The sequence below is a fragment of the Cervus elaphus genome, chromosome 11 (assembly GCF_910594005.1).
Source record: "Cervus elaphus chromosome 11, mCerEla1.1, whole genome shotgun sequence".
NCBI classification, from domain to species: Eukaryota; Metazoa; Chordata; class Mammalia; order Artiodactyla; family Cervidae; genus Cervus; species Cervus elaphus.
The window spans coordinates 89,893,192-89,918,662 of record NC_057825.1 but is presented as its reverse complement, the minus strand read 5'-3'; the positions used below and the strand labels follow the sequence as shown (position 1 = coordinate 89,918,662).

The 25,471-nt window shown below is 45.0% G+C and overlaps 1 protein-coding gene across 21 annotated transcripts in view; it reads right to left on the bottom strand.

Moving 5' to 3' along the window:
- Nucleotides 1-25,471, bottom strand: part of DYSF (dysferlin) — a 220,588-nt gene that overhangs the window by 17,432 nt on the left and 177,685 nt on the right. For all 21 annotated transcript variants that reach the window (XM_043918350.1, XM_043918348.1, XM_043918352.1 and 18 more), the window contains 8 exons: nt 16,894-16,992; nt 10,980-11,108; nt 10,508-10,663; nt 7,223-7,314; nt 4,256-4,426; nt 3,503-3,645; nt 1,361-1,500; nt 79-167 (listed from right to left, as the gene is read on the bottom strand). In XM_043918350.1, coding sequence (XP_043774285.1) covers nt 79-167; nt 1,361-1,500; nt 3,503-3,645; nt 4,256-4,426; nt 7,223-7,314; nt 10,508-10,663; nt 10,980-11,108; nt 16,894-16,992 — 1,019 coding nt within the window. The remainder of the gene's footprint in view (nt 1-78; nt 168-1,360; nt 1,501-3,502; nt 3,646-4,255; nt 4,427-7,222; nt 7,315-10,507; nt 10,664-10,979; nt 11,109-16,893; nt 16,993-25,471) is intronic.

Here is a 25,471-nt window from a genome sequence, read left to right as displayed (position 1 = left end):
CAAGAACCACCTCCTGGTCCCATCCACAGCAACCAGCCCCCACCCTGCTCAGCCCTGAGCCCAGGCCGCATCAGTCACCTTCTGGCTCTCCGTGGGGTGATGTTGAAGGGAGGTCCCGGCCGCCCCAGGGCCTTTGGAAACAGGTCGACCCACATCTGCAGCTTCCCCTGGGAGAGGAGACATGACCCTGGTCTCTTGCCACCCTTTTCACTCAACCAACATCTCCCAACCGCCTGCTCTGCACTGGATACTTGAAGCACCGGACAGAGGAGACTCAGGCCTGCATGGTGAGGCTCAGCATCCAGCAGGGTTGAGCCCACCACCCCACTGGCCAGGGACTTGGGGAGTGCCTGGGGGTCAGGGGTCAGGGTCAGGGTCAGGGCAGCTCCCCAGGGATGGTGATGTTTGCTGGATCTCACTCTGCCAGGCGGGAAAGAGTAGGGGGCTCTCCAGCCTTGGGATGGTGGACACGGTTGTAGAGGGTCAGAGAGTGTGGGTTGGTCATAGGGGCTCAGAGGGTTTCCAGACAGGAAACCATTCTACCTGCCACCCTTCAGCTCGTGCCCTCTTTGCGAGCAGCTGTTACCTCTGGCCCCATCTTACAGGAGGAGGAGAAGGGACTGACCTAACTTCTGTCCACGTGAGCACGAAAGAGCTGACATTTCAACACCTGCAGTGCCACTCTGGGGAGCTGGTAGCCATGCCACCAAGGGAAGGACAACTCGGCTCCAAAGAGCAGGGAGGATGTTCTCTGCTGTGCACAAAGGCACCTTCGTGGCTGCATCACCCCATCTCTGCCTGTAACCCCTTCCCTCCTCTTCCTCCTCCAAACCCCAGCCTTGAGCTCACTCCCTCCAGGAAGCCTTCCTGTGCCATCCCAGGTCTGCTGTCCCTCCACTCACCCTCCCTCTGCCTGGGAGGACTCCCCTGACCTTCCTGATGGCTGCTCTGCCTCTCTGCCATAGGGTCGACCTGTCTGAACTCCCTACAAGCCCAGCACAGGGCTGGCCTTCTGGGGTGTCGCTGATTGATGGTAGGGTAGGACACCCTGAGGCCAGGCTGAAACACTAAGGCTTCAGAATGACTCATGGGCAGTCAGAGGTTCAGCCTACATGGGGGTGGAGGAGGCAGCTCATTGCCCAGGCCCCAAGGCTTGCAGGTAGCCCGGGAAGGCCAGGTTCAAGGGGGCTCTCTCATAAGCCAACAGTGGTCAGAGGTAACTACTCAGATCAGAAACACATGGCAAGGAGGGGTTAGCCAGATCCTGAGGTCTCCACTGGTGCTTCTGGGGTATCCATGCTGTCCTTGGGGCGGGGTAGCTGAGGGTCAGGGGCTCTGGGGCTGAGGGTGGAGGTCCTACCTGCTCGATGTCCGGCTGCAGGGGGCTGTAGAGAGGCCGGGACTCCACGTGCTCAGGGATCAGGCCCTGCTGCTGGAGGACGTGCAAGGCCAGACGCTCCTCCACTGGGCCCAGGTGTGGGTTCGGAACCCTGCCAGCCTCTACCCCAGGAAAAAGATGAAAAATACCGCCAGGACTGAGTGAGCAGGACATGGCAGGGGTGCCTAGGGGCCTTGGGAAGCCACTAACCCCACAGCCTCACCCCAAGCCCAGATACGTCTCACTCACGTCTCACTCTCTGTAACAGGAATCTCACTGTCCATAGGCTCTGGGCTTAAAATCCAGATTCCCCATTGCCATCACCTCTTCCAAGCATCTTCCATAAGCTCTTATAAATTCTCCCCACCCTCCAAAGCCCACCACTTCCAGGAAGCCCCTTCCAGGCTGCTCTCAGCTCTGAGGCTCTACGAGCTCTTCTGCCAGATAAAGCGTCTAAGTGCTCTCCGTACTATTCTCTGGTCAGGCAATCTCTTTGATTAGTAGCAGTAGCTAAGATAATAGCAATAACAGAGAACACATTTAAATCAAGAGCCAGGCACTGCTCTTCATAGATACTAAAGGTTTGATCCCCAAGTAACCCTAACAGGTAAGTGCTATTATCAGTCGCATTTCACAGGTGACAGATGTGAAGCACCAGGCAGTCACACAACTGGCCAGCGGGGTGGCTGAGATCACACCCTCATTAGGAAAGGTGCATAACTGGATGTGAATATTCCCCCTCCCCGGCATGCTTCCAGGTGTAGCTCTACCTATCAGGGGGTGGGTCACGCACTGGTACTGGGGATGGGGTGTTTCTAACCCTGAGAAGTCCGGCTGATCAGCCAGCAACATGAACTTGGAGCTCCCATGACAAAGACCTGACTGGGAGTAGGAGGGTCCACATGTGTCTATACACATGTACACACATAGGTATGTGCACTCGGGTGTGCACTCGGCACAGATTCTAACACCGTACACACACATATACACGTTCATCCATCAAACCTGCCCTACCCACTTTAATAGGTGCCACTAAGGAAGCAGCAGAGCATTGCAGGAGGAGCACTGGGCCAGGAACCTGGTTCCGCCTCTAAAGGGCTGGGTGACTTTGGGCAGGTTGTTAACCACTCGGTCTGAACAGCCTCATCTGCAAAAACAGGCAGAACTCTGGCTTTCTGGCTTTCTTTTCCTATGAATTTATGACCATGAGCCCTGGTCCCTGTGCTTAAGCTGCTCACAGACTAGCAGAAGGAAATGAGACCACCCCTAAAACAGATGCGAGTTCTACAGGAAAAGAGAACGGGGGTGGGGTTAGGGCCTAATGGAAAGGAGCCTGACTCAGCCATGACCTCGGAGAACCAGAGAAACAGATGAGGGGTGGGTTAGGGATGGGGGAGCCAAAGCCTCATTCCCCTTTTACAACCTCAGCACCAGCTCTGACATCAAACATCGCCGAAAGCAGCAGGAGGCGAGGGGCCAGCTGGGCCTGTAAACACCTCTGGGGAGTCTGAGTTGCTCCGGGTGGGCCGTGCAGGCCTGTGAGCATCTCAGACATGCAGGAAGCACAAGGCGGCACCCTAGGCATGAGCATTAGACAGACCCAAAGCATCAGGCAAGACGAGGGCTACAGGGCTTCCCACCACCCTTTGGATGTATCAGGTGCAAGAGCTGTGACTAGGGGCTTGGAAGGTACCGTCAAGGTCAAATCGGCATGCTAGCGTGATTCAAGTAGAAAACCTTCTCAGTGGTTTTCTCAGCTGTACCCAATCTCTGACCAGTCTGACCACCCAAAGCCAGAAGCAGCCCAATCCCAACCATGACCCTGACCCTGGCTTCAGACTACCCCCTCATCTTCCCCTCAGACAGGCCCCAACCTGGCCATAGGCTGAACTCTGATGAACCCCCCCCAACCCTGGCCTCAACTTTGACCTCTAATCTTCACAATGGTGTTCCAGGTAAGTACTGGTCCCAGGAACACCAAGGGCAAGTTTACTCCATCTGTGCTGCCCTGGAGAGACCCCAGACCACACTGGGCGGGTGTGGGTCTTGTGCGGTGGTTATGTCCAAGCCCCTTTACGACAGGAGAGGACCCATAAGAGAGAGGGCATTGGAGGGAGAGCTCACCTATTTCTTCGATGGTGTATTCTTTATCCTGAAACACCACACGGTCTGTCCGGTACACCGGGGCCTTGACTCGGCGCTGCTGGCAGAACAGGTGGAGGAGCTGGGAGGGGCGGAGCTGATCCCTCCACTGGTTGGGTCCAGAGCTGAGGCCCAAGCAAAATACAGAGATGAGACGCTCCAGGACACTGACGGGGCAGAGGGGCGTGCGGTGGCCTATGTGCCCACAAACATGGCATCAACCGCCCTTCTCTTTGACCATGGGCACCCTATGTGATTGTTCATCATGACTGGGGAGCCCATTTCACACACAGAGAGACTGAGGCCCAGAGACAAAAGGACTCCTTTACACATGCATGGGATTGGAACTGAAAGGTTTCCAATTTCCAGGTTTAGAGAATCAGACCCAGACAAGACCCAAGTTGGCAGGAAGTGAGTGAGGACTGTAGGGCCCAGCCAGGCTCTGTGACCCATCCCACAGTTTGCCTCCCTTCTCTGCCCCCTCCCCAGGCCCTCAACAGTGCCTTCAGGAGAATTGTAATGAGATGATGAAGAGTTGGGTTCTTAGAGTCAGATAAGCAGCTTCAAATCCCAACCCCACCACTTACAAACCTGGGCCTCAATGTCCATATCTATGGAGTGGGGATGAGACCAGGCTGACTGACTGAGAAAGTGTCTGTGTCAGGCTAGCATCAGGCTGGCACACAGTCAGTGCTCAGCCCACAGTCAGAGAAGCAGCCAGCACTGTGTACTTACATGCAGTAGGTCTGGGGGAGTCCACAGCGGGCCCCGAACTTGGACAGCAGCCTGTTCTCCAGGTCAATGACTGTCTCCCCAATCTTTTCATCCTTGGAGAGGAGGTCATAGTCATAGAGGGTGACCTTCAGGTCCTTCTCCAGAGGCAGAGTGCAGGTCAGCTCGAACATCCTGCGAGGAAGGAGGGGGGTCGTCATGACAACACCAGCTCCCAGAGGTTATCGAACACAGCAGGACCTCAGGGGAGTGGCCAGGCTGGAGCACAGGCTGGAAGGCCATCCTTGGCCTCCTCGTCTTGCAGGACTGGCCTACAGTCCATCCTCCTCAGACCGTCCACCACTCTTAGAGCACACCACCCACAGCACTCCCGATGCGGGGCTTGTCTCAGAGAGTGTGTGTGTGTGTGTGTGTGTGTGTGTGGTTTTCCCAAATAATCAGCAGATGCCTGCCTGATGGATCACAGAATGCACGAATGAACTGGGTTCATTCACAAGGTTAAAAATGAAGTTTCCAGGGACTTAACTGGTGTTCAGTGGTTAAGAATCCACCTTGAAATTCAGAGGACTCGACTTCCATCCCTGGTTAGGGAACTAAGATCCCACATGTGGTGGAGCAACTAAGCCCATGTGCTCCAACTCCTAAAGCCCACACACCATAACTAGAGAGTACGCATGCCTCAAGGAAAGATCCTGCATGATGCAAGGAAGATCATGATGCAGCCACATAAATAAATAAAATTTTAATGAAGTTTCCACCAGGACACCTAGAGACACGATGTGAAACTCCAGAGCGAGGTGCCAGAGCTCTGGAATTTACCAAGGGCGTGGCCCGGGATCCACTTTCAGGACTCCTGGGGCTTCTCCACCACTTCTAGAGTGGGATGGAAAGAGGACTTGTGCAGAGATTTCTTTGGAGAGAGCCCCTGCTGTGCTCTGAGAGACCCACCTCCCATGGAGGTCAAGTGTGGAAGTGCTGTCCCTTCTCCTCTGAAATGAGTTCCCTTCAGGAGGGAGACACAGGCTGGCACCCAAGTTGTGCTTGACGAAGGGCAAGCAGCGAGTGGCAGAGAGGAGGTGCGGTATGTTTGGGAGGAGCTGTGTGCCTGTCCTGGCTGGGCACAGAGCAGCAGGGTAGGGGGCTCCCTGAAGCCCGCCCCATGGGATGTGGGGCTCTAACAGTGAGCGGCTGTGGGGCGATGCATCTGAGAATGGGTGGGTGGACGAGAGGGAGATGCCAGCTAAAGGGACACAGTACCTGCTACATCCCAGGAGCTGTGTTAGGAGGGCCTGGTGGGGGCAGGAGGGCTCTGGAAAGCACCCATAGGAAGGCAAACATCCGCCACCCAAAGGGCGTCAGATGAGCAAAGTTTGCACTTGAGATGGGCCCCTCCTCTCCCACATGCTCCCCAGTCCTGGCCCTGCAAGAATGGCGGGGGCAGCTAGAGGGGGAGGCAACTGGACCAAGCCCCTCCTCCCCTCTGCACACCCCTGCCCAGGGGGGACCCTCCGGCCATCTCATGCCCTTCTGACAACACACGAATGTGCGTTTTGGTTACCAACTTGAGACTGTGGGTTTCCAGCAAAGTGGATTGTCTGAACCCGAGCAGGAAAGTGGCCTGTCTGCCATGGTTTCTACTCAGGGAGTGAGGAAGATCACCCCACAGAACAGATGTTTATGGGAAACTGGTAGACAAAATTAGAGTTGTCTTTGATAATGTCCCATGCCTAGGGCTGGTCAACACATGGGTGATAGAAACACAGAGCTTCTGCTGTGGACTTGGGGAGGCTTGAACCATAGACAGAGCAGGTGATCATGATCTGGGGGCAGATGGCAAACGGCGAGGGAGAGGCATGTTCTACACTCACGTTCCCGCCTTGCCCTGGGCCTGGTGTGGTCCCCTCAGCCGGGGGCCCCATGCCAGCCACACACACCAAACAGGGTTCCTCTCTCACACCTGCCATCCTCCCCGAAGCCCTTCCCTCCAGTTCCAGCTAGGCGGTGACTCATCATTGGCCAGGGCTGTTTCCCTCCAAAAAAGGCATGACACTGGTTCATGAATCCAGTGTGCTGCTTGACAATATCAGTCCATGCCTTCTCCAACAGGTGCTAGAGAAATAGCTGCCAACCTCTCTCAAGATTCTCTCTTCTATACCCAGGACTTCCCAGGCAAGAATCCTGGAGTAGGTTGCCATTTCCTTCTCCAGGGGATCTTCCCGACCCAGGGATCAAACCCATCTCCTGAATTGGCAGGTGGGTTCTTTACTGCTGAGCCACCCGGGAAGCCCCTTGACTTAAATAAGCTCACATCCAAACAGCAAGCAGGTCAGGATGCCTGGGAGCTAGTCCCTGCAATGAGCACTGCTTCTCCCTTCCTTGTTCTGAGACTTTAGGAAGTATTTCACTCCCTTGAGTTCACGTCCTTCTACTATCTGCCACAAACGAACAAGGAACAATAAAAGAAAATAATTACTAAATGCAATAAGAATCCTGATCTAGATCCTAAAACAGTAAAAGGACATTCATGGGGAAATTGGCAAAATCTTTTAGTTAATAGTAATACAGTAATATCGATTTCTTAATTTTGATACATGTTAGGTAAGATGTTAATGGTAAGGGAAATTGAGTGATGGGTATACAAAAGCTGTACTATCTTTGCAATTTTCCTGTAAATCTAAAATTATTCCAAAGTAAAAGTTGATCTAAGAAAAAGAAAATAAGGAGCAAATGCATGCTCTGGCTTTCCATTTAGATTTCTGATCTTTGAGGTAACTGTTTAACTAGGAGCTTCTGCAAGGATTTAAGGAAGAGCTAGCTGAGGTTACACCCCCACAAACATGCAAGATTTAGAGAACAAAGCTTTGCTCCAGGAGACAGGGACTTCCCAGCGGCAGCCACATCTCTCCCACTGGGCTGTGGGTTATTCCAGACTGGCACCTCCACCCCAAGCCCCAAGCCACTCCAACTTACTTTCCAAATACAGGCTCGAGAGTACAAGGGATGTAGTTGTCCTGGTCACTCACTGACTTCTTCCCTATGGAGATCTTGATGTAAGGATCACACTGCAGGAAGAGAAGAGACACTTCAGTGAAATCAACTTCCCAACACGTCTCTGAGGCTCCTTCACTGCTCTGCTCTCAAAGGGGTCAGGGGGCCCACCACACCTGGGGGTTAAACAAGAGAGTTGGAATCCCCTGAAACCCTTAGGAATCTGAGTCCTCTGATGCCTAGCCTCAGTATGGTGACACTTTCAAAAGAACGCCACTCTACTCTGAAAGCCAAGAGTAACAGAGCTCTTTAAGTTTTCTTGAAGGGGATGACCAGAGTCTTCTCACTGCCTCCAACAGAGAGAATTCCCTAAACAGCTTTGCCTGTCCCTCAAGGTTTGTACTCGGGATAGCTATGAAATCCCTCCCTCACTCCCAGCTCTGCTGCACTCTCATTCACCTTTTGGTTCTCTGCCCAGCCTCCATGCTCCGGCCGGTGAGCTGCCAACCACATCCAGCCCCAGAGAGTGAAACGAAGTCCATGCCCTTACCCTAAGCATTGTCCCCTCGTTTTTAAAATTACAGTAATAGTTATATCAATAATGTGTGTCAATCTTAACATATAGTTGGAAGAGTTTTGACTAATGTATATATAGTACTCTTTACCATCTGAGCCACCAGGGAAGCCCTTATGTAGTATATATATTCATATTATATACACATTAGTATATATACATATACATTGTAACATATACATATATATTATGTATATGCATAGTATACATACATATGCATTAGTGAAATAATATTTCATAGTTGATATACATATGGTATATTTAGAGCATATATATGTGTGTGTATGTATCTGTGTAACCAACAAACCAACACATGATTCAAAACACAGAACATTTCAGTCACCCCAGAAAGTTTCCTCATTCCTCCACCCACCACCTTTTACCCCATAAGCAACCACCATTCTAGTTTCTCTTTTGTTGCTGCTGTTCAGTCACCCAGTCGTTTCCAACTCCTTGTGACCCCATGGACTGCAGCACGCCAGGCCTCCCTGTCCCTCACCGCCTCCCAGAGTTTGCCCAAGTTCATGTTCACTGCATCAGAGACGCCATCCAGCCATCTCATCCTCTGATGCCCTCTCTGCTTCTGCCCTCAGTCTTTCCCAGCATCAGGGACTTTTCCAATGAGTCGTCTGTTTGCATCAGATGACCAAAATACTGAAGCTTCAGCTTCAGCATCAGTCCTTCCATTGAATATTCAGGGTTTATCTCCCTTAAGATTGACTGGTTGGACCTCCCTGCTGTCCAAACGACTCTCAAGAGTCTTCTCCAGCACCACACAGTTCAAAGGCATCAATTCTTTGGCATCCTGCCTTCTTTACTGTCCAGCTCTCACAATCCATATGTGACCACTGAGAAAACCATAGCTGTGACCATATAGACCATTGTCAGCAGAGTAACATCTGCTTTTCAACACACTGTCTGGGTTTGTCGTTGCTTTCCTGCCAAGAAGCAACTGTCTTCTGATTTCACGGCTGCAGTCACTGTCCGCAGTGATTTTGGAGCCCAAGAAAAGGAAATCTGTCACCACTTCCACCTATTCTACAGTATTGGGGCCAGATGCCACAGTCTTCATTTTTTTAATATTTAGTCTTAAGGCAGCTCTTTCACTCTCCTCTTTCACCCTCATCAAGAGGTTCTTTAATTCCTGTTCACTTTCTGTGATTAGAATGGTATCATCTGCATATCTGAGGTTGTTAATGTTTTTCCCATCTATCTTGATTCCAGTTTGTAACTAATTTCTATTACTATAGACTAAAGGTTCATTAACATCACATAAATAAAATAATATACCTGCAAAAAACAAGAAGCAGCTGCCATTTGCCAGGCCAGCAGCCCCATCAGGCACACCACCCCAACACGTGCTTCGAGCCTCTGCTCCAGTAGTGGAAATGGGGTGCCCAAGTCCTCCACACTCCCAGTCCACTGCCCCCTTAGGAAAGGGTGGGTGGGGGCCAGGCTCATACCCTCAGAAACACACCAGTTTGTGTGACATGTGTGACTGGGCCAGGCTGGGGTCCTGTCTGTGACCTCTGCTTCAGCCGATAGAAAGGGAGAGAAATGGCCAGATGTTTTCAGCCCAACCCAGCCTCCTACAAGCAGCAGCATTCCCTCAACTAGCCTCAGAAGCAGCCAGGGCCAGAGTGCTCAGGTCAATCTAGGCACGTAGGAACTTGACCACAACCACATCTCGGAGGCTGTGGATGGTGTCTGGACTGGGACCGCTCCATCCCGCCCTGTGATCTCCCAGCAGAGCAATGGAGCTTTTCTCACCTTGAAGAGCAGGGCTGCAGGGACGGGGCACGAGGGCCCTCCCGCAACCTAGGACACAGGCTAGGCCTGCAGCTGTCCAAGCGGACAAGGGAAGACCCTAGCTCGCCCCTCTGAGCCCCACCGCCCCTCACTCTGCCTCATCTCTTCCTCTTTCTCTCTCTTCCCAGCCACACGCAGCCCCTGTCCCCACTTCCCTGCAGCTCCAGACTCTGGCTCTCCCTCAGTCCCACTCCTTTATTCAACAGTCAGGATTAGAGTAAGTCAGGGCGACTCAGGCATAAAATTTAAGGGAAGGACAAAAAAGTTTAGTAATCAAGATAAACATTTTAATGTGATATTTTAAAAATTAAAATCAATACCCACAGTCCATGATGAACAAAACATCAAGATTTTATATAAAGACAGGACCAAGATTATTTATTTTTCCTTATACCCCAAGCTCCACCATAGCCAGGCCAGTAGAGTTGCCCATCGTGTTCCGTCCCTCCTTCTTGCCTTCCCATCCCACCCTTGAAATTCCCACAATACCATCAATGTCCCTTGTCCTTATGACTTATCCTTGTGCTAAGCCTATGCAAGCAGTTTGCTCCCAAACCTTTCCCAATGTTTTTAACTCCTAAAATATGGTTTTCTTCTCCCTCCTAGCCTATTAAAACTTCATCAGTCCTTAAGAACTCTATTCCTTCTAGGAAGTCTTCCTCATTATCCCAAAGTTGTGTGCTACCTCTGGCCTTTTCTGACCTCCTGGAGCACTTGCCCTTGAAAGAACTCCAACACTGTAACATCTCAATTTTCTACATGTTTGTCTGGCCTCCCACTTACTGTGAACTCCCTGGGGCAAAGATTATATCCAAATTCTGCAGCCTCTTAATACCCCAGCCTGCCATTTACTCTAGGGGAGGTGAGCGCTCCAGGGATGTTACCTTCCCATTGGGATCCTTGGGCTGCAGGCCAAACGCTCGGATAATGTAGACACGGACCAGGCATTCCTGGGGCCCCTGGGAAGCCAGCTGGTGGAACTGCCTCGGGGGCAAGGGGATGGCTGGATCTTCTGGGAGAGGATAAATTTTGAAGAGTCCCTGAAAAGAAGGAGGCATCAGCTTTCACTTTCATCATCATTGTCACCAAGACACTCACCACTATGTCCATCACTCTCAAGTCTGTCAGAGTCATCACCACTGTGATTATGAAGCCCAAGGCAATCCCATCACCCCCATCAGATTCTGCATCGGCAGCATTACCGTCACCACCACCATCTCCATCACCTACATAGCCACCAATCTCAGCACTGGATTCATTACTGATATTACTATAGTACTTCTGCCCCTCCTTCACGCATTGCTGCTACACCATAGTTGGGACCCCTGGGCTGGAGACATGTCCTCAAGGACTTACCTTAAACTCCCCAATGACTGATGGGTCTTCAGTCTCCTCCTGAGTCTTGCCCCGGTAGAGCTTGAATGTATTACAAAAGTCAGACAGGCCCTCAAAGGCCTTCACATTCTCCAGGGGTGTGTCATAGACCTGCCACACGTGGGGACGAGAGAGGGCGACAAGGGAAAGAGAGAAGAGGGACAGCAAGGAAAAAGGAAACATGATAGAGTTCAAGTAACAGAAAGGACAGAAAGACAAATGGGGGGTGGGGGGGGACCAGAAGCAGATTAGAGAAGAAAGCCAAGAGGAGGGCAGGTTGGAGGGGGTGGGTGGAGGTAAGAGATGAGACCAGGAAGAGAGGCAGATAAGGAGAGGAAAAAGATGCAAGTCATGGAGATGAGATGAGCAAGAGAAAGGGGGGAAAAAACAGGAGAAGGAAATAAAAGGGGAAGACATTTGTTCAGTGCCATTGAAAAACAGGGTTTTCTGATTAATCCAATATTCTAAATACCCAAGAGTCATCATGCACATGAGTGGTGCATTTCTTGAGAATAAGATCACAGTCAAACACATAAATGAAAAGTTAACTGACTTTTTATTTGAACATCAAAGACAGAACTCTAGAAAATTCACAAGTCAGCAAAATGCTGACTGCCCAGGATGTCCAAATGGCAGTGGATCAAATTTCTCTCCTCTCAACAGCCAATGATTTTTACTTGTTAGAGTAGTACTTAGATTTAAATGAAGCAGTGGTTTTCTAATATAGATGATAAAATGTACCTAATTAATAGTGATTTTAACCCACTTAATATGCAAGATTAGTTGTATATCTGAAACTGAACAGCAGGATAGTCGGCCCTCCATATCTGCAGATTCTACACCCAGTTTCTTATTTTCTGCTTCTAGTTTTATTATTTTCTTCTTCATACTGTTTTAAGCATTTTTTTTCCTTCTAATTTCTTCAGTTGAAATTTTAATTACTTTGATCCCTCTTTCCTAATAAGGAAAACACTTAAAATTGCCTCTGCTTTCTACTGCCTTAGCATTGCCCTGTTTACTTTGATGTATAATGTTTTCATTTTCCTTTTCTTGGCATTCCAAGTTAATAGTCTCATTTTAAGAGTTAGATGTGTAGTTAGTTTTCATCCTTTTGTTTTAATCAACATACGTTTTCAAGGCTATAAGCTTCCTCTGAATACTGCTTTAACTGTAACCACTAAGGTGTAACATATAGTGTTTTATCATTGCTTCCCAGATATTCCACAATTTTTTTTTATATATTCTCTTTCACCAAGAATTGTTAAAAGAGAGTTGCTTTCTTTTTAATTTTTCAGATAGAAGTTTTTATGACTTTTGAGCTTGTTATTAATTTCTAATTTTAGAGCCTTATAATCAGAAAACATTGTCAGTGGTACTTCCATCTTTTAACTTTGTTAAGATTTTCCTTATGGCTTATTACATGGTCAATTTTTGTTGCTTTTATTCATTTTTATTGGAGTATAACTGCTTTACAATATTGTGTTTGTTTCTGTTGTGCAGCAAAGTGAAGTCATACATACATCCCTCTTTTTTAGATCTCCCTTCCATCTAGGCCACCACAGAATAAGGGTAGGCTCTCATTAGGCATCTATTTTATACATAGTAGTGTATATACGTCAATTTTGTAAATGTGCCATAGGGGTGTCTCTATTTTCAAGCCACCGGGTTCAATAAGGCTAATAATACTCTTAAAAATAATTACTCTAGCATTCTAGAGTGGAATTATACAATGCTTGTCCTTTTGCAACTAGCTTATTTCACTTAACACAATGTCTTAGAGAGTCACCTGTGTTGGAGCATGTGTCAGAATTTCCTTCCTTTTTAAGGCTGACTAATATTCCATTGTGTGTTTACCATATTGTGTTTATCCATTCATCAGTCAATGGACATTTAGGTTGTTCCCACATTTTGTGATCTGCCAGTTTTAAATAACATCTGTCAATTCTCCTTACATCTATAATATGACTATCAGTGTCCTTACACTCTATCCCATCCTCTTTCATCCTTTACTCCAATTCATCCCGTAGGAGTCCCTCAAAACAGGCTCCTGGGAGCTATACTACCTGGCTCCTCAATATGCATACCTCTGTGTCTGTAGCAGCTATGCATGAAGGGCAGCTTGGCTGAATGTCAAACTTTTGGGTCACCTTTTCTTTTCCTGATGATCTTACACATGGAGCTTTGTTGTCGTTGAGTATTAAATGTCATAGAGAAAGTGAAGCCACTTTGACTTATTTCCTTTTTTTAATTATTTAAATTTTTGTGAAGGGAGAAGATATGACTATTCAAAGGATTTTTTTTTTTTCTCTATCTCTAAAGTTCAGTAACTACAATGGGATATGTCCCAGAGTTGACCGATGTGGGTCAATCTTTTCTGACTTTCTGACATAGCAGAACTTCTAATGTGCATATTCAAGTATTCTTTCACTTCTGGTGAAGTTTTATTAAACTATTAACTATTTGCTTAATTTCATTGTTTTGGTTGTCCTCCTCAGAGACTCCAATTATGCAAATGACTACTAATATTTCCCTGACTACTAATACTTGTCATTTTCTCTTCATCCTTTTATAATTATTTATTTCCATTTCATTCTGTCCCCTGTACCTTTTCCTGTGTTTTCCAATGTGGCCATTTTGCCCTGTGCTCCTTCCAATTTCAAGTTTTCTTCTTCTTCTTTCCTGAATCCTACTTGCTCACATTTCACCTCTTCTCATCTCATCATCCCTTGAGTTCTTTCATTTTTGCTTGCATTCACACTGCCCTATTTCTAAAAAGTTCATAGCAAAGTCTTTCATCTCATCTGCTCCTTGGAGAAACTTTTCTGGTGGGTATGTATCGTCTTCTTTTGGTTAAGTTTTGTTTTACATTTTCTTCTCTTTTTTCCTTAGTATTTTTAAATTAACTCTGTAGCACATCTTTTCTTATTACTTGTCACTAAATGTGTTGAATTTTTCACTAAATGTGTTTAATTTTTAGACCAGTTATTTCCTTAGTTCCCACAACAGAGGCAGGCTGTTCCCTATAAATATGGCTCATCCATATGATTCTGGTGTAACTTCACCTTCTTTACTTCTCTGAACCATGCCGGATCTAAGAGGCTTCTGCCAACAGCCTGAACCTGTCTCCAAATTTCCCATGTCCATTGTTGTGAACAAAGAATATAATTTTTATATTTTACAGTAAAACTTCAATTTCAGGAATTATAACTATCATGAAAACTTCCAAGCACACATAAAAGTAAAGAGAATAGATAATAAGTCCCCATGAATCCATAATATCTGTCTTAAATAATTATCAGCATTCTTTCATTAGGGAGTATGAGGTTTTCTGAAGTCTGCTACCACCATGACCTTTCATCATTTTCGTGCATCTTCTCTTCATTTACGGCCGAGTGGCTTCTACCCAATCTCAGTTGCCTTTGGACAGCCCTTACACGTATTTTGGAGTCTGCGGGTTTTATTTGTTTCCAACTTTTACTGAAAATGAAGTTTGTGGGTTTGAATGATTTCCAAGAGAAAAAGGGAAAAATGCTGACTTATGCAGCCATGTTCATACTGGAAGTCCCAATAAAATATTTTTTAAATTTCCAAGTGGTTGGTCTTTTTGTTTAAACTTTTGTTATTAATTTCTCATTTTATTGCATTTAAATCTGTCTTGTATGATTTCTGTTTTGGGTAACTTATTACCAAACTAATATGTGATCAGGTTTTGTAAGTGTTCTCTGAGCATTAGGAAAAGGGTATTTTCTAATTTTTAATTATTTTTATTCTCTATTTTAAAGCTACTTGATGTAGCTTGGAAAATGTTTGCCTTGTTATTCATATCTTTCATTTCCTTATTTATTGCCTGTTTCATCTGTCTAAGATAAAGGTACATTAAAATCCCACTGCAGCTTTAATTTTTTCAATTTCATACTTTCATTTATTACTTTATATATTCCTATCCACTTTTGCTTTAAGGATTTCTAAGCTTTAATGTTCCATACATTAATATTTGGAGTTTTTGCACTGAGATGTACATCTTTTATTTATACAAAACACTCCATTTTACTTCCTTTGCTTTTGACTTTAGTTTCAATTTGTTTCCCCTTTCTTTGCACTTATTTTATTTTGCTTGCCAAAATATTTGCTTTTTTAGCTATTCTACATTGTATTGCCTTAGAAGCATCTTTAAAGGTAGTATAATGAAATTTTACTTTTGCTGTAGTCTAAGAGTCCTTAGCATTTAGTCAAAGAGTGTAGCCCATTTTTATTTATAGGAAAACTAACATTTATCCTTTTTCTGTTGTGTTTTTATATGATTTATTTTCTTCTATGCTTTCTTGCTGTAGCTTTTGTTTTCTGTCTTCCCCTATTGAGACCATGAGTTGTCTTCTCCCCTCTATGATAAGTGATTTCCAAAATATGATTTTTTTCCCCTACCCATTGTGCACTCCATTCTCTCCATAGTGCTACACACTATTTTTCAAAGACCCATATTGCTGGTGGTGGTTAACAATCCCCAAAAGAATCAGTGTTTCTTCCAGGTCTGCCTTCCCCCCCAAGAAACAGGTTGAATGCCTTTTGTTTTTAAATAACCCATTTTCACTTGGAAACTGCCAGAGATCTCCTCAGAGAGGTCAAGCAGGTGGGCTGGGTGCCAGTTGAGCATCCGGCATCTGAGGAAGCAGTGAGGGTGCCTGGGCCATGGGCCACCCCGGCAGGAGTCCTCATTCTTACTTGGCTTTTCTCATTCTTTTGGCAAGGCCGCAGGACCACATGCCAGACTTAATGTGTCGGACCTTCTTCCTGGTACACAAATAGTTCTGTCTCTCTGCCCAGCCTCATACACCCACCTACCAAGTCGACAAAGAACTTGCTGCCTGGGGAGGCCTGAGCCTTCTGACCGCTGGTGCCTGAGGCTCATCTCTGCCCCAGGTCTCCAGGCACAAGCACACAGGGCCTCCAGTGTGCCGGGGGCAGCCCTTGGCACCCCGTGAGATGGCCTTCCAGAGTGGCCGCCCACTGCTTCAACGAGCCTCAAGCTCCCTTCATCCAGTCCCCTCTAGGGAGCTCCTCGGGGCTTTCTCACGCTTCTGACAACCTTTCCCCCTCTCGTTCTCTAGGAAGGACTGCCAGGTTTAGTAAGTGAAAATACAGGATACCCATTTAAATTTGAAGTTCGAATTCAATAATTTTTTTTTTGGATTCGAATAAAACATTATTCATTATCTATCTGAAATTCAATGTAACTGAGCATCCTGAATTTTACCTGGAAACCTCTTCCAGGACACTGTATAACTTTCTTCAAGGAGCAGTTTTGAGTCACCTCTGGTTATCTTTTTTAAAAGGAGTCTGCTTTTAAAAAGTATAACCATATTTGTGGAATTTCCTCAAAATACCAGAATTTGGCTGACTCACTCCTGGTTTTGTGTTGTTCTTGAGGCTCTGGGGTTTTTTTTTCCACAGAAACAGAGTTTACCATATTTTTCTATGTGCTGGGTAATTTCTATCCCAGTTGCAGAGGTGGGGGAGTCAGAGGTACATTCTCACATTGACTTTCCTTTTCATTTTCATGGAAAATTTTTATAATAAAAAAAGTTCAAATAACTTTAAAAGAGATGAAATAGTATGACAAACCCTGAGTACTCATCTTCAAGCTTTAATAATTTTCAATATTTTGCAACTTTGATCATTTTTAATGTTTTGAAAATCTATCAGAGGGCAACCCACATCACCTAAATAACTCATCCTTACTTTTGTTAAGCATTTAAGAAAGCTAAGCAGATCCCAGGTATCTTTTCACCCATAAACGTATATGTATAGATGTATATTATCTTTTGGTTGCAACTCCTGGTGCCCAGTAGACATGCCCAGGGACCACTGGACTGAAGAGGACGTTGTGGAGAGGGCTCACCTTCAGAGTGTCAAAGTCCTTCTCCAGGTAGGACCCACACTTTTCGCTCTCCCCAGTTGAGGCAAAGAATTTGCTCCACCAATCAATGAACTCCTCCTCCTGAGTGGGTAGAAAAAGAGAAACAGTTTCAGAAACAGAACTTGCCAAGCAAGGTTCTTCTGGATGAACACCAAGCAAGACTGATGGGCTGGCCTGGACCACAAATCTCTCCTGCTGGGTGAGTTCAGAGGAGCAGAGAACTGGAATTCCCCGCCTCTTTAGGGGCCGACTGCACAGTCAGGAAAAAGGTCTTCACACCTGCTTGGTGTTGAGTAGCAGAGGCTCTCGCCCTGGCTCTGCCCCACCTTCACCGTGTGCTTCTGCTAAGCTCCTGGGGCCTTCCTTTTCCTTTCTGTGAAGTGGGCTCATCATCACAGTCCCCCCTGCATCCCAGGAGTATACGGAGGCTAAACTCAGACCATAAGTTGGACAACTCCTTGGGAGGAAATGTCAATAAAATATTATTTATTAAAAAATTACAGTAGACCCACGAAAACTCAGACACCAAACAACTATTCTGACCCCCCACCTCCAGACTCCAGCACAAACTAAAAGCTTCCAAAATCAGAACTTAGCCTCCCCCAAGGTCAAATCAGGGCAGAGCCCCTGAAATTCAACAAATGCCAAGTGCCCATTATATAAAAAATGCTGTGCTAGATGGGGGAAATGAGGTGAGAAGAAAGGAAGTTTGGGACAACACATTCTCTGCCCCTTCACATATTTATATTTGTGGGGAAAGGTGGGCAGGCCTGTTGGGGCACACACTGGTGTCACCCCATTTTTTAACTCCTCTTGCACATGGTGTGTCTGCAGGCCCTCTTGACTCATGTGTCTAGAATGCTCCTTCGGCTGGGTCCTGTCCAGGTGTCCCGTTGCTCAGGGAGTCAGCAAGTTCCCTGAAGGTGGGATCATCACTCTCCCTGGACCTCCACCAAAATCCCACACAGGCCCAGGCCCTGGGTCTGTGCTGTCGGTACCGGGAAAGCTCACCCAGTTCCATGGGAAGGGCACTGGACAAGGTGTCAGGAAAGCCCATTCTGGGGCCTGCGTTCCTCCCCTGTATGAGGCAGTCAACTAAGGGATCTCTCAGAAGCCTGCTCTGATTCTGTAAAATGAACTGAATCCCATCAGGAGTTTTGGGGAATGCTGGTGCTCCCTTTAAACCAATGCCTAGCCCATCAAGCTCTAGGTTATTAAGGGTGACCCAAGCTGGAGGCAGGCCAATGGAACCTGAACAGGTCAGTGGGGAGAGGGCGAAGTGAGGTGCTCAGAGTCTTGACCCACTCTGGAAGTATGGCCCTAACATCGTCTGTGTGGCCAGAATGTGGTACCCAGACACACAACACTAGTGGACACCAGAGCAACGCTGAGTCTACAGAGAGTCTCTGTCTGACCAACTTACCAGAAGGATCTTCTGCAGCCAGAGAGGGGAAAGAGGTTCAGATGGGTTAAGACACAGCATAGCAGAGCTTTCAGAGTTGTAACCACTCTCAAAAAAGCCAGCAAGGCAGACACCAGTCCTGATGTTTTAAGTCCAATTTGAATAAAAGATGTGATGGATGAATAAACATAAAGAGACACACATATCAAACTCATACAATCACTGACACATGAAAGAACATATTTACACACTCATGCCCAAGAGACATATATGCTGAAACGCACATATACTCCCCACACCACAAAGTACACACGCTAACACACAGGCAAATATGTACACAGAAGTAGGAATGGTTAGAATGGAATTCACATTAGCTGGTTGCTTCCTCCTAAGTCTTTCTTTTCTCCCCAAGATCAGATACTTCAAGATTTGCCTTTATGACTCAGGCTCAGAGTCAGGCATAAACAGACAACAACCAGTGTGTTTTGTACAAAGAAATGACAGCAACACAATAGTTATGGGAAAGTTATTACATTTCCCTCAGTCTTGAAAAACCAAGTAAATTTTTTAAAAGAAGAATATGGAAACAGAGAATCTGAGTAATATGATTAACAGTGTCATTTAAATAGACAAACACCATGTATTCTAAAAACGGAACTTATACCTTCTTTTCCAGTACCATTGGAGCACTTTGAAAAAATTAAAAGCCACAAAGCAAATGTCAATAAAGTCCAAAGAATAAATCCATTATCAGTCACACTCTCTGATCTCAACGTAATAATAAAACTAGAAACGAATGAGAAACTCAAAAATCCCAACCTTCTAGAAATTTAAAGATGTATTCTTAAAACTTTTCTGAGTCAAACAAAAAAACAAAACTAAAATCACAGGTCCTTAGAAAATACCAAGAGTAAGAGAGCTATGCCTTAAAATTTAGTAGCCAAGTCTGTACTTAAAGGAAAATTCAGTCTTAAATATTCTTGCTCTTATACAAAAAGAATGAAAATAAATAATCTGATAATTTAAAAAGCTAGAAAAAGGAAAATAGGAACATCAAAATTTGAAAATGATGAGTAGAATTATGGAGAATATTGTAACTGATAATCAAATCCCAGAGCAAACTTTCAAAAAGACCAACAAAATAAACATTAGATTATTTATCAAATCTAAAGTTAAAAAGTCATTTTCCGGCTGCAGGACAGCTGGATGCCTGGAACCTGAGGCTAATGCCGCCAGGACCGTGGCGGGGCGGTGGGGGGCTTGCCTTTTATCTTTCAATAAAGCTGTTGATTTAATTCAAAAATAAATAAATAAATAAAGTTAAAAAGTAGGTACAACATTAGGAATAAGATCAAATAAAAAGATATTATGGAGAGAATAAAAATATTAAGAGATTTGCTACACCCAAGTCAGTGGAAAAATCTTGGAAAATCTAGATGAAGTAGATAACTTTCTAAAAAATATACAAACTGCCAAAATTGATTCAAATGTAACAGGAAATATGAAGAGATAACTTTCTGCAAGTGGAAGAGATGTCAGAGAACTACCTCCAAGACTTCAGACCAAGATGGTTTTTTTGGAGGCAGTTTCTATCAGTCTTTCAAAGAAAAAATGACCACTGCATAGCACAGAAAAAAGATGAAGTTTCCCCCATTCATTTTGTGAGGCCTGCCCAGGACACATAAACACACACACACAAATCAGTCCCATTCCTGAATCACCAGGTAAAGCTCCTAGAGAAAAATACTAATGAATAGATTGCAGTGGTACATCTGGCATGGTCAGGCTGGATTATTCCAGAATGCAGGAGTGACTCAGTGTCAATAAGCAAGGAGAGAAAACCCATACAATCATCTATAGTAGAAATTTGCAAGCTATGGCCCAGCAGCCAGCCACCTGGCTTTGTCATTTACATATTGCCTGTAGCTGCCTCTGAACTCAACAGCAGAGCTGAGTAGCTGTGATGGAGCCCCTATGACCCCAAACCTAAAATATTTACTATCTGGCCATTTAAGACAAAGTTTGCCAATCTCTGATCTATAATAGGCAAAAAAGAAGGGGATGTGAGATGTTGTTAAATTCTTCAGTTATTTCTAAATGAAACTCTGATGAATTAAGAATAAAAGGAAACTTTCTTTGCATTATAAAGACTATCTTCAAGCAACAGCCAGCATTGTACTTAACAGTGCTGGCTTTCTTCCAGAAAGGAGTCTGGCTATCACAGTGTTCAAATCCTGTCACTCCTGTGTGACCTTGGACAAAATTTCTCGGTGCCTCAAGTGTCTCATCTGTAAAATAGAAAAATACTAGTGCCAATTTGATAGAGTTATTGTGAGGAATAATGAGTCATATGTATAAAGTGCTTAGAAGAGTGCCTAGCACGTCGTGTTACCAACAATAGTATTGTTTGTTTTACGTAGAGCAGGTTAGCTTCCGGCCAAGGACTGGCTCTCTCCCTGCCCGCAGGAGCGTAGCTGGCCACAATCTTTGCAGAAGGCAATCTGGCTGCATGCTTCTCTAACCCTAAAATGTGCCTACACTGTGATCCCTCACTCCAATTCTAGAAATCTATTCAAAGAAGGCAGGTACGCATAAAGACTTACTACACTTATCACAGGGAAAAGCAATTTAAGCATCTGACAATAAGGAACCTTTGGGGGTAAATTGTACATCCATGTGATTAAATGTTGTACAACAACAAAAAATGATGTTGTAAAAATGTTTATTGACATGAAAAGTTATTCACAACTGATGAGATTTACAAAAGGTTAAAAACTGAATAATGAGAACTCTTTTTAGTTAAAAGATCAAACCCCAAATGCTCACAGCAATTATCCGTGAATGATAAAATTACAAATGTTTTATTTATTTCTTTTATTTTGTGTTTCACTTAAAGTTTTATAATTTTTCATTGTATACATGTATTCCTTACATAATTTTAAAGCTGAAACATTTTGAAAATAAAGAACAACAGGATACTTCAAAACACACCACCAAGAAAATAAAAAGATAATTCACAGAACAGGAGAAAATATATGCCTGTGTGTATCTGATAAAGGATTTGTAAACAGAATATATAGAAAACTCATACAGTCCAAAAATCAAAAGACAAACAACTCAATAAAAATGAGTCATGGACTAAAATAGACATTCCTCAAGAGAAGTTATACAAATGGCTAATAAGCACATAAAGAGATGCTCAACATCCTTAGCCGCCAAGGAAATGCAAATAGAAGCCACAATGAAAGAACATTTCACACCACTAGGATGCCTATAACCAAAGTCAGATAATAAAAAGTGTTCATGAAGATGTGGAGAAACCAAAACCCTCGTTTACTTCTGGTAAAAAAGTAAAGTATTGCAGTCACTTCAAAAAACAGGGTGGCAGCCCCTCAAAAGATTAGACAGAGAGTTACCATATGACCCAGAAATTCTCCTCCAAGAAAAATGAAAACTTAGGTCCACACAAAAAGTCATACATGAATGTTCATAGCAGCATTATTCATAAAAGTCTCAAAGTAGAAACAATCCAAATGTCTATCAATGAATAAAGAAAATGTAACGCACCCAAATAATGGCACATTATTTGATAATAAAAAGCAATGAAGAACTGATAGATGCAACAATGTGGATAAACCTTGAAAATGTTATGCTAAATGAAAGAAGTTAATCACAGAAGACCACATATTTTATGATTTCATTTACATGAAATGTCCAGAATAAGCAAACCCATAGAGACAAAAAGTAGACTAATGGTTGGGAGAAAATGGGAGACAATTGCTCTTGGGGTACATTTCTTTTTGGAATAATGAAAATATTCTGAAATTGATGATGGGTGATGTGTGCACAACTCTGTTAATAAACTAAAAACCACTAAATTGCACACTTTAAATAGGGGCTTGTATATATGTGGATTACCTCAAAAAAAGCTGTTAAAATAAAAAAAGAACATATGATAAAACACAAGCAGATAACCTCTAAAAGAATAACAAAAGCAGAAATCAAGAGTTTAAAAAAATTTTGAAGAACTAGCAACTGACCACCAAATGGGACCTGTCTTACCACACTCAACTTTCCCCAAGAACTCTCAGCTGTAAATTCCTCCTCCCTCCAAGTTCCAGGTGGTTTCTATGGCTGGTTCTCCTTAAGCACAATTTTTTTCCCCACATCCCACAGGCAAATCCTCTTCCAATTGCCCTCATTCTTGACAGAAATCATACATGTTGCAGAATCATAATTTACATCCTAGCTAGTTTATATTTTGCCCCTTTGCCCTCCCCCACTTGTAAATTCACTGGGCCCTATCTTGCTCCATTGTATTTCTGGCCAACCCAACCTAGGTTTAAACCCAGCTCTTTCCCATCACATCCAATGCGGCTGAAAAAGAGCAAACCAGAGGCTGGTCTCACTCCAAGCTCATGTCACAGCCTCAAGGGGGTCCAGTGCTGTCATCCACTCCATCTCAGCTCCCCGATTCTTTGCTCTCCTTCCTCTGAACACACAGCTCTCCACACCTTCTCCTTTCTGCTCAGCCCTCTCACACCTCCTCCTTGTCATCACGCTGCACCAGTGACCCTGCTTCCTCTTCCTTTTAAAACAGAAGCATCAGCAGAGACCACCCCACCCCTCCACAAGCACACCAATACTGGCATCACACCTGTCTTCCCTCCTGCTTATGAAGTGACTCCACTTGCACCCTGACTCAAGGCCACGCCTGCACTCATGCCTTCTGACCCCCTCAAGGATGTGATCTTCCTCACCCTCTCATCATCACACTTCCTTTTCTCCTGGATCATTCCCACTGGTGTTATATGTAACACTGCTGCTGCTGCTAAGTCGCTTCAGTCATGTCAGACTCTACGCGACCCCATAGACGGCAGCCCACCAGGCTCCCCCGTCCCTGGGATTCTCCAGGCAAGAACACTGGAGTGTGTTGCCATTTCCTTCTCCAGTGCATGAGAGTGAAAAGTGAAAGTGAAGTTGCTCAGTCGTGTGTGACTCTTCATGACCCCATGGACCGCAGCCCACCAGGCTCCTCCGTCCATGGGATTCTCCAGGCAAGAATCCTGGAGTGGGTTGCCACCGCCTTCTCCAATATATAACACTAGTTTCCCATTATTTAAAAAGAAAACTCTCCAATCCCACTTTTGGTTCTCATCTTCTTTCCCCTTTTACAGAAAGTCATTTAGAGTTGTCTACACATGTCTCTAATTCTTGTTTTTCCATTCTCTGCGCCACCAAAACATGATGGTCAAGGTCACCGAGGACTCAGGCCTCGTTAGTCAACCAGCAGTAGTATCTGATGTAGGCAGTCACTCCTCTGTCTTCGAAATATCCCCTTTGCCTTACAGAGCATTATAGCCACGGTCCTCCCACCCTACTGGCCATACCGTCTCAATTTCTGCTGATTCCTCCTTGTCACCTGAGCTCTGATCACTTGAGTGGCCCAGGGCTCCATGCTCAGACCTCTTCTCTTCCCCATCCACTCTCAACCCCTGGGATTCTCCTGGAGTCTGGCATCTTTAATAACAGAGACACTGAGGAACCCAACATGATTGTCTCCAACCTGCATGACTCCTCTGAACTCCAGCTGCCTATTTAACATCTCCAACTGGACATCTAATAAGCTTCTTGAATGTGCCATCTCCAGAATCTAATTCCTAATCACCCCTACCCACCTGCTCCTTCCACAGTTTTCCTCATATAAGCAAGTACAACTCCTTCCTTCCAGATGCTTGAACCAAAAACCCCCCGCAGTCACTCTGGCCTCTTCCTCATGCCCCACGTTCCATCCATCAGCGAATCCTACTGGCGCCACCTTCAGTACACATTTGGAATCAGACCGCTTCTTCCTTATCACTATGCCCCAGCCCCCATCACCTGGACTATCGCACCAGGCTTCTAACTGGCCTCTCTGCTTTCTCTCTTGCCCCCAAATCTATTCTCAACACAATAGCCACACACATCGGAACATGTCGCCTCTCAGCAAATCCCTCCAATGATTTGCCAACTCACTCGGAATAAGGCCAAAGCCCTTACAACAACAAGCTAGTCTCTCATGATCAGCCCCTCACACCTCCCGCATCTCATGTCCTCCCATTTCTTCCTCACTCATGCTTCTCCCACCCCAGTGGCCCACCCAGTGCATGAACCTTGCCAGCACTCTCAGGCTTCTCCCATGAGGAACTCTATTCCTCCCATAGATGGGTCCATGGGTCACTTCATCACTTCCTTCAAGTCTTGACTAAATATGATCTGTTTCACCCTCCTTACTCAACTTATTTTAAATCATGATCCCCCTCCCAGAAATTCTCATTCTCCCTTCCTCACTTTTTCTCCCTAGTAATTATTACCATCAGACACTCACTCCATATATTTTATTTAGGTTCTTGTTTACTATGTCCCATGATGGCAGAGATCTTTATCTTTTTTAACACTATGTCCCCAATCCTTAGAACATTACCTGGCATGTATCTGGAGCCCAGTAAATATTTGATGGATATATGAATGCCTAAACACCCAGGGGTGGGAAGGCTAGATCCTTGGCTTTTAAATTTCCTAAAGCAGATAATATGCCATGAAAAAAATAGATTTAAAAGGATGTTCTTTTCAGCCCTTCTCACACCACATACAGAAGAGATGAAAGTAAAAAGAGGGAGAGGAAGCAAGAACCAGAGATTTGTGATGACTTTTTTTTTCATATTTTTGCTTTGTTATTAACATATATTTCAATCTTTCCCCTTTTTAAATGAATCAGCTGCTCAAAATTAAGATTAGATCTCTTAAATATCTAGAGCTCACAGTTTTGTTTTTGTTTTTTTAATTTTTTATTTTGTATTAGCATATAGCCAATTAACAATGTTGTTATAGTTTTCAGGTGAATAGTGAAGGGACTCAACCATATACATGTATCCGTTCTTGCCCAAACTTCCCTCCCATCCAGGCTGCCACATGACATTGAGCAGAGTTCCATGTGCTATACAATAGGTCCTTGTTGGTTATCCATTTGAAATATTGCAGTAAGTACATGACCATCCCAAACTCCCTAACTATCCCTTTCCCCCAGCAACCATAGGTTCGTTTACTAAGTCTGTGAGTCTCTGTTTGTAAGTAAGTTCATTTGTATCAGTATTTTTTTCAGTTCAGATCAGTTCAGTC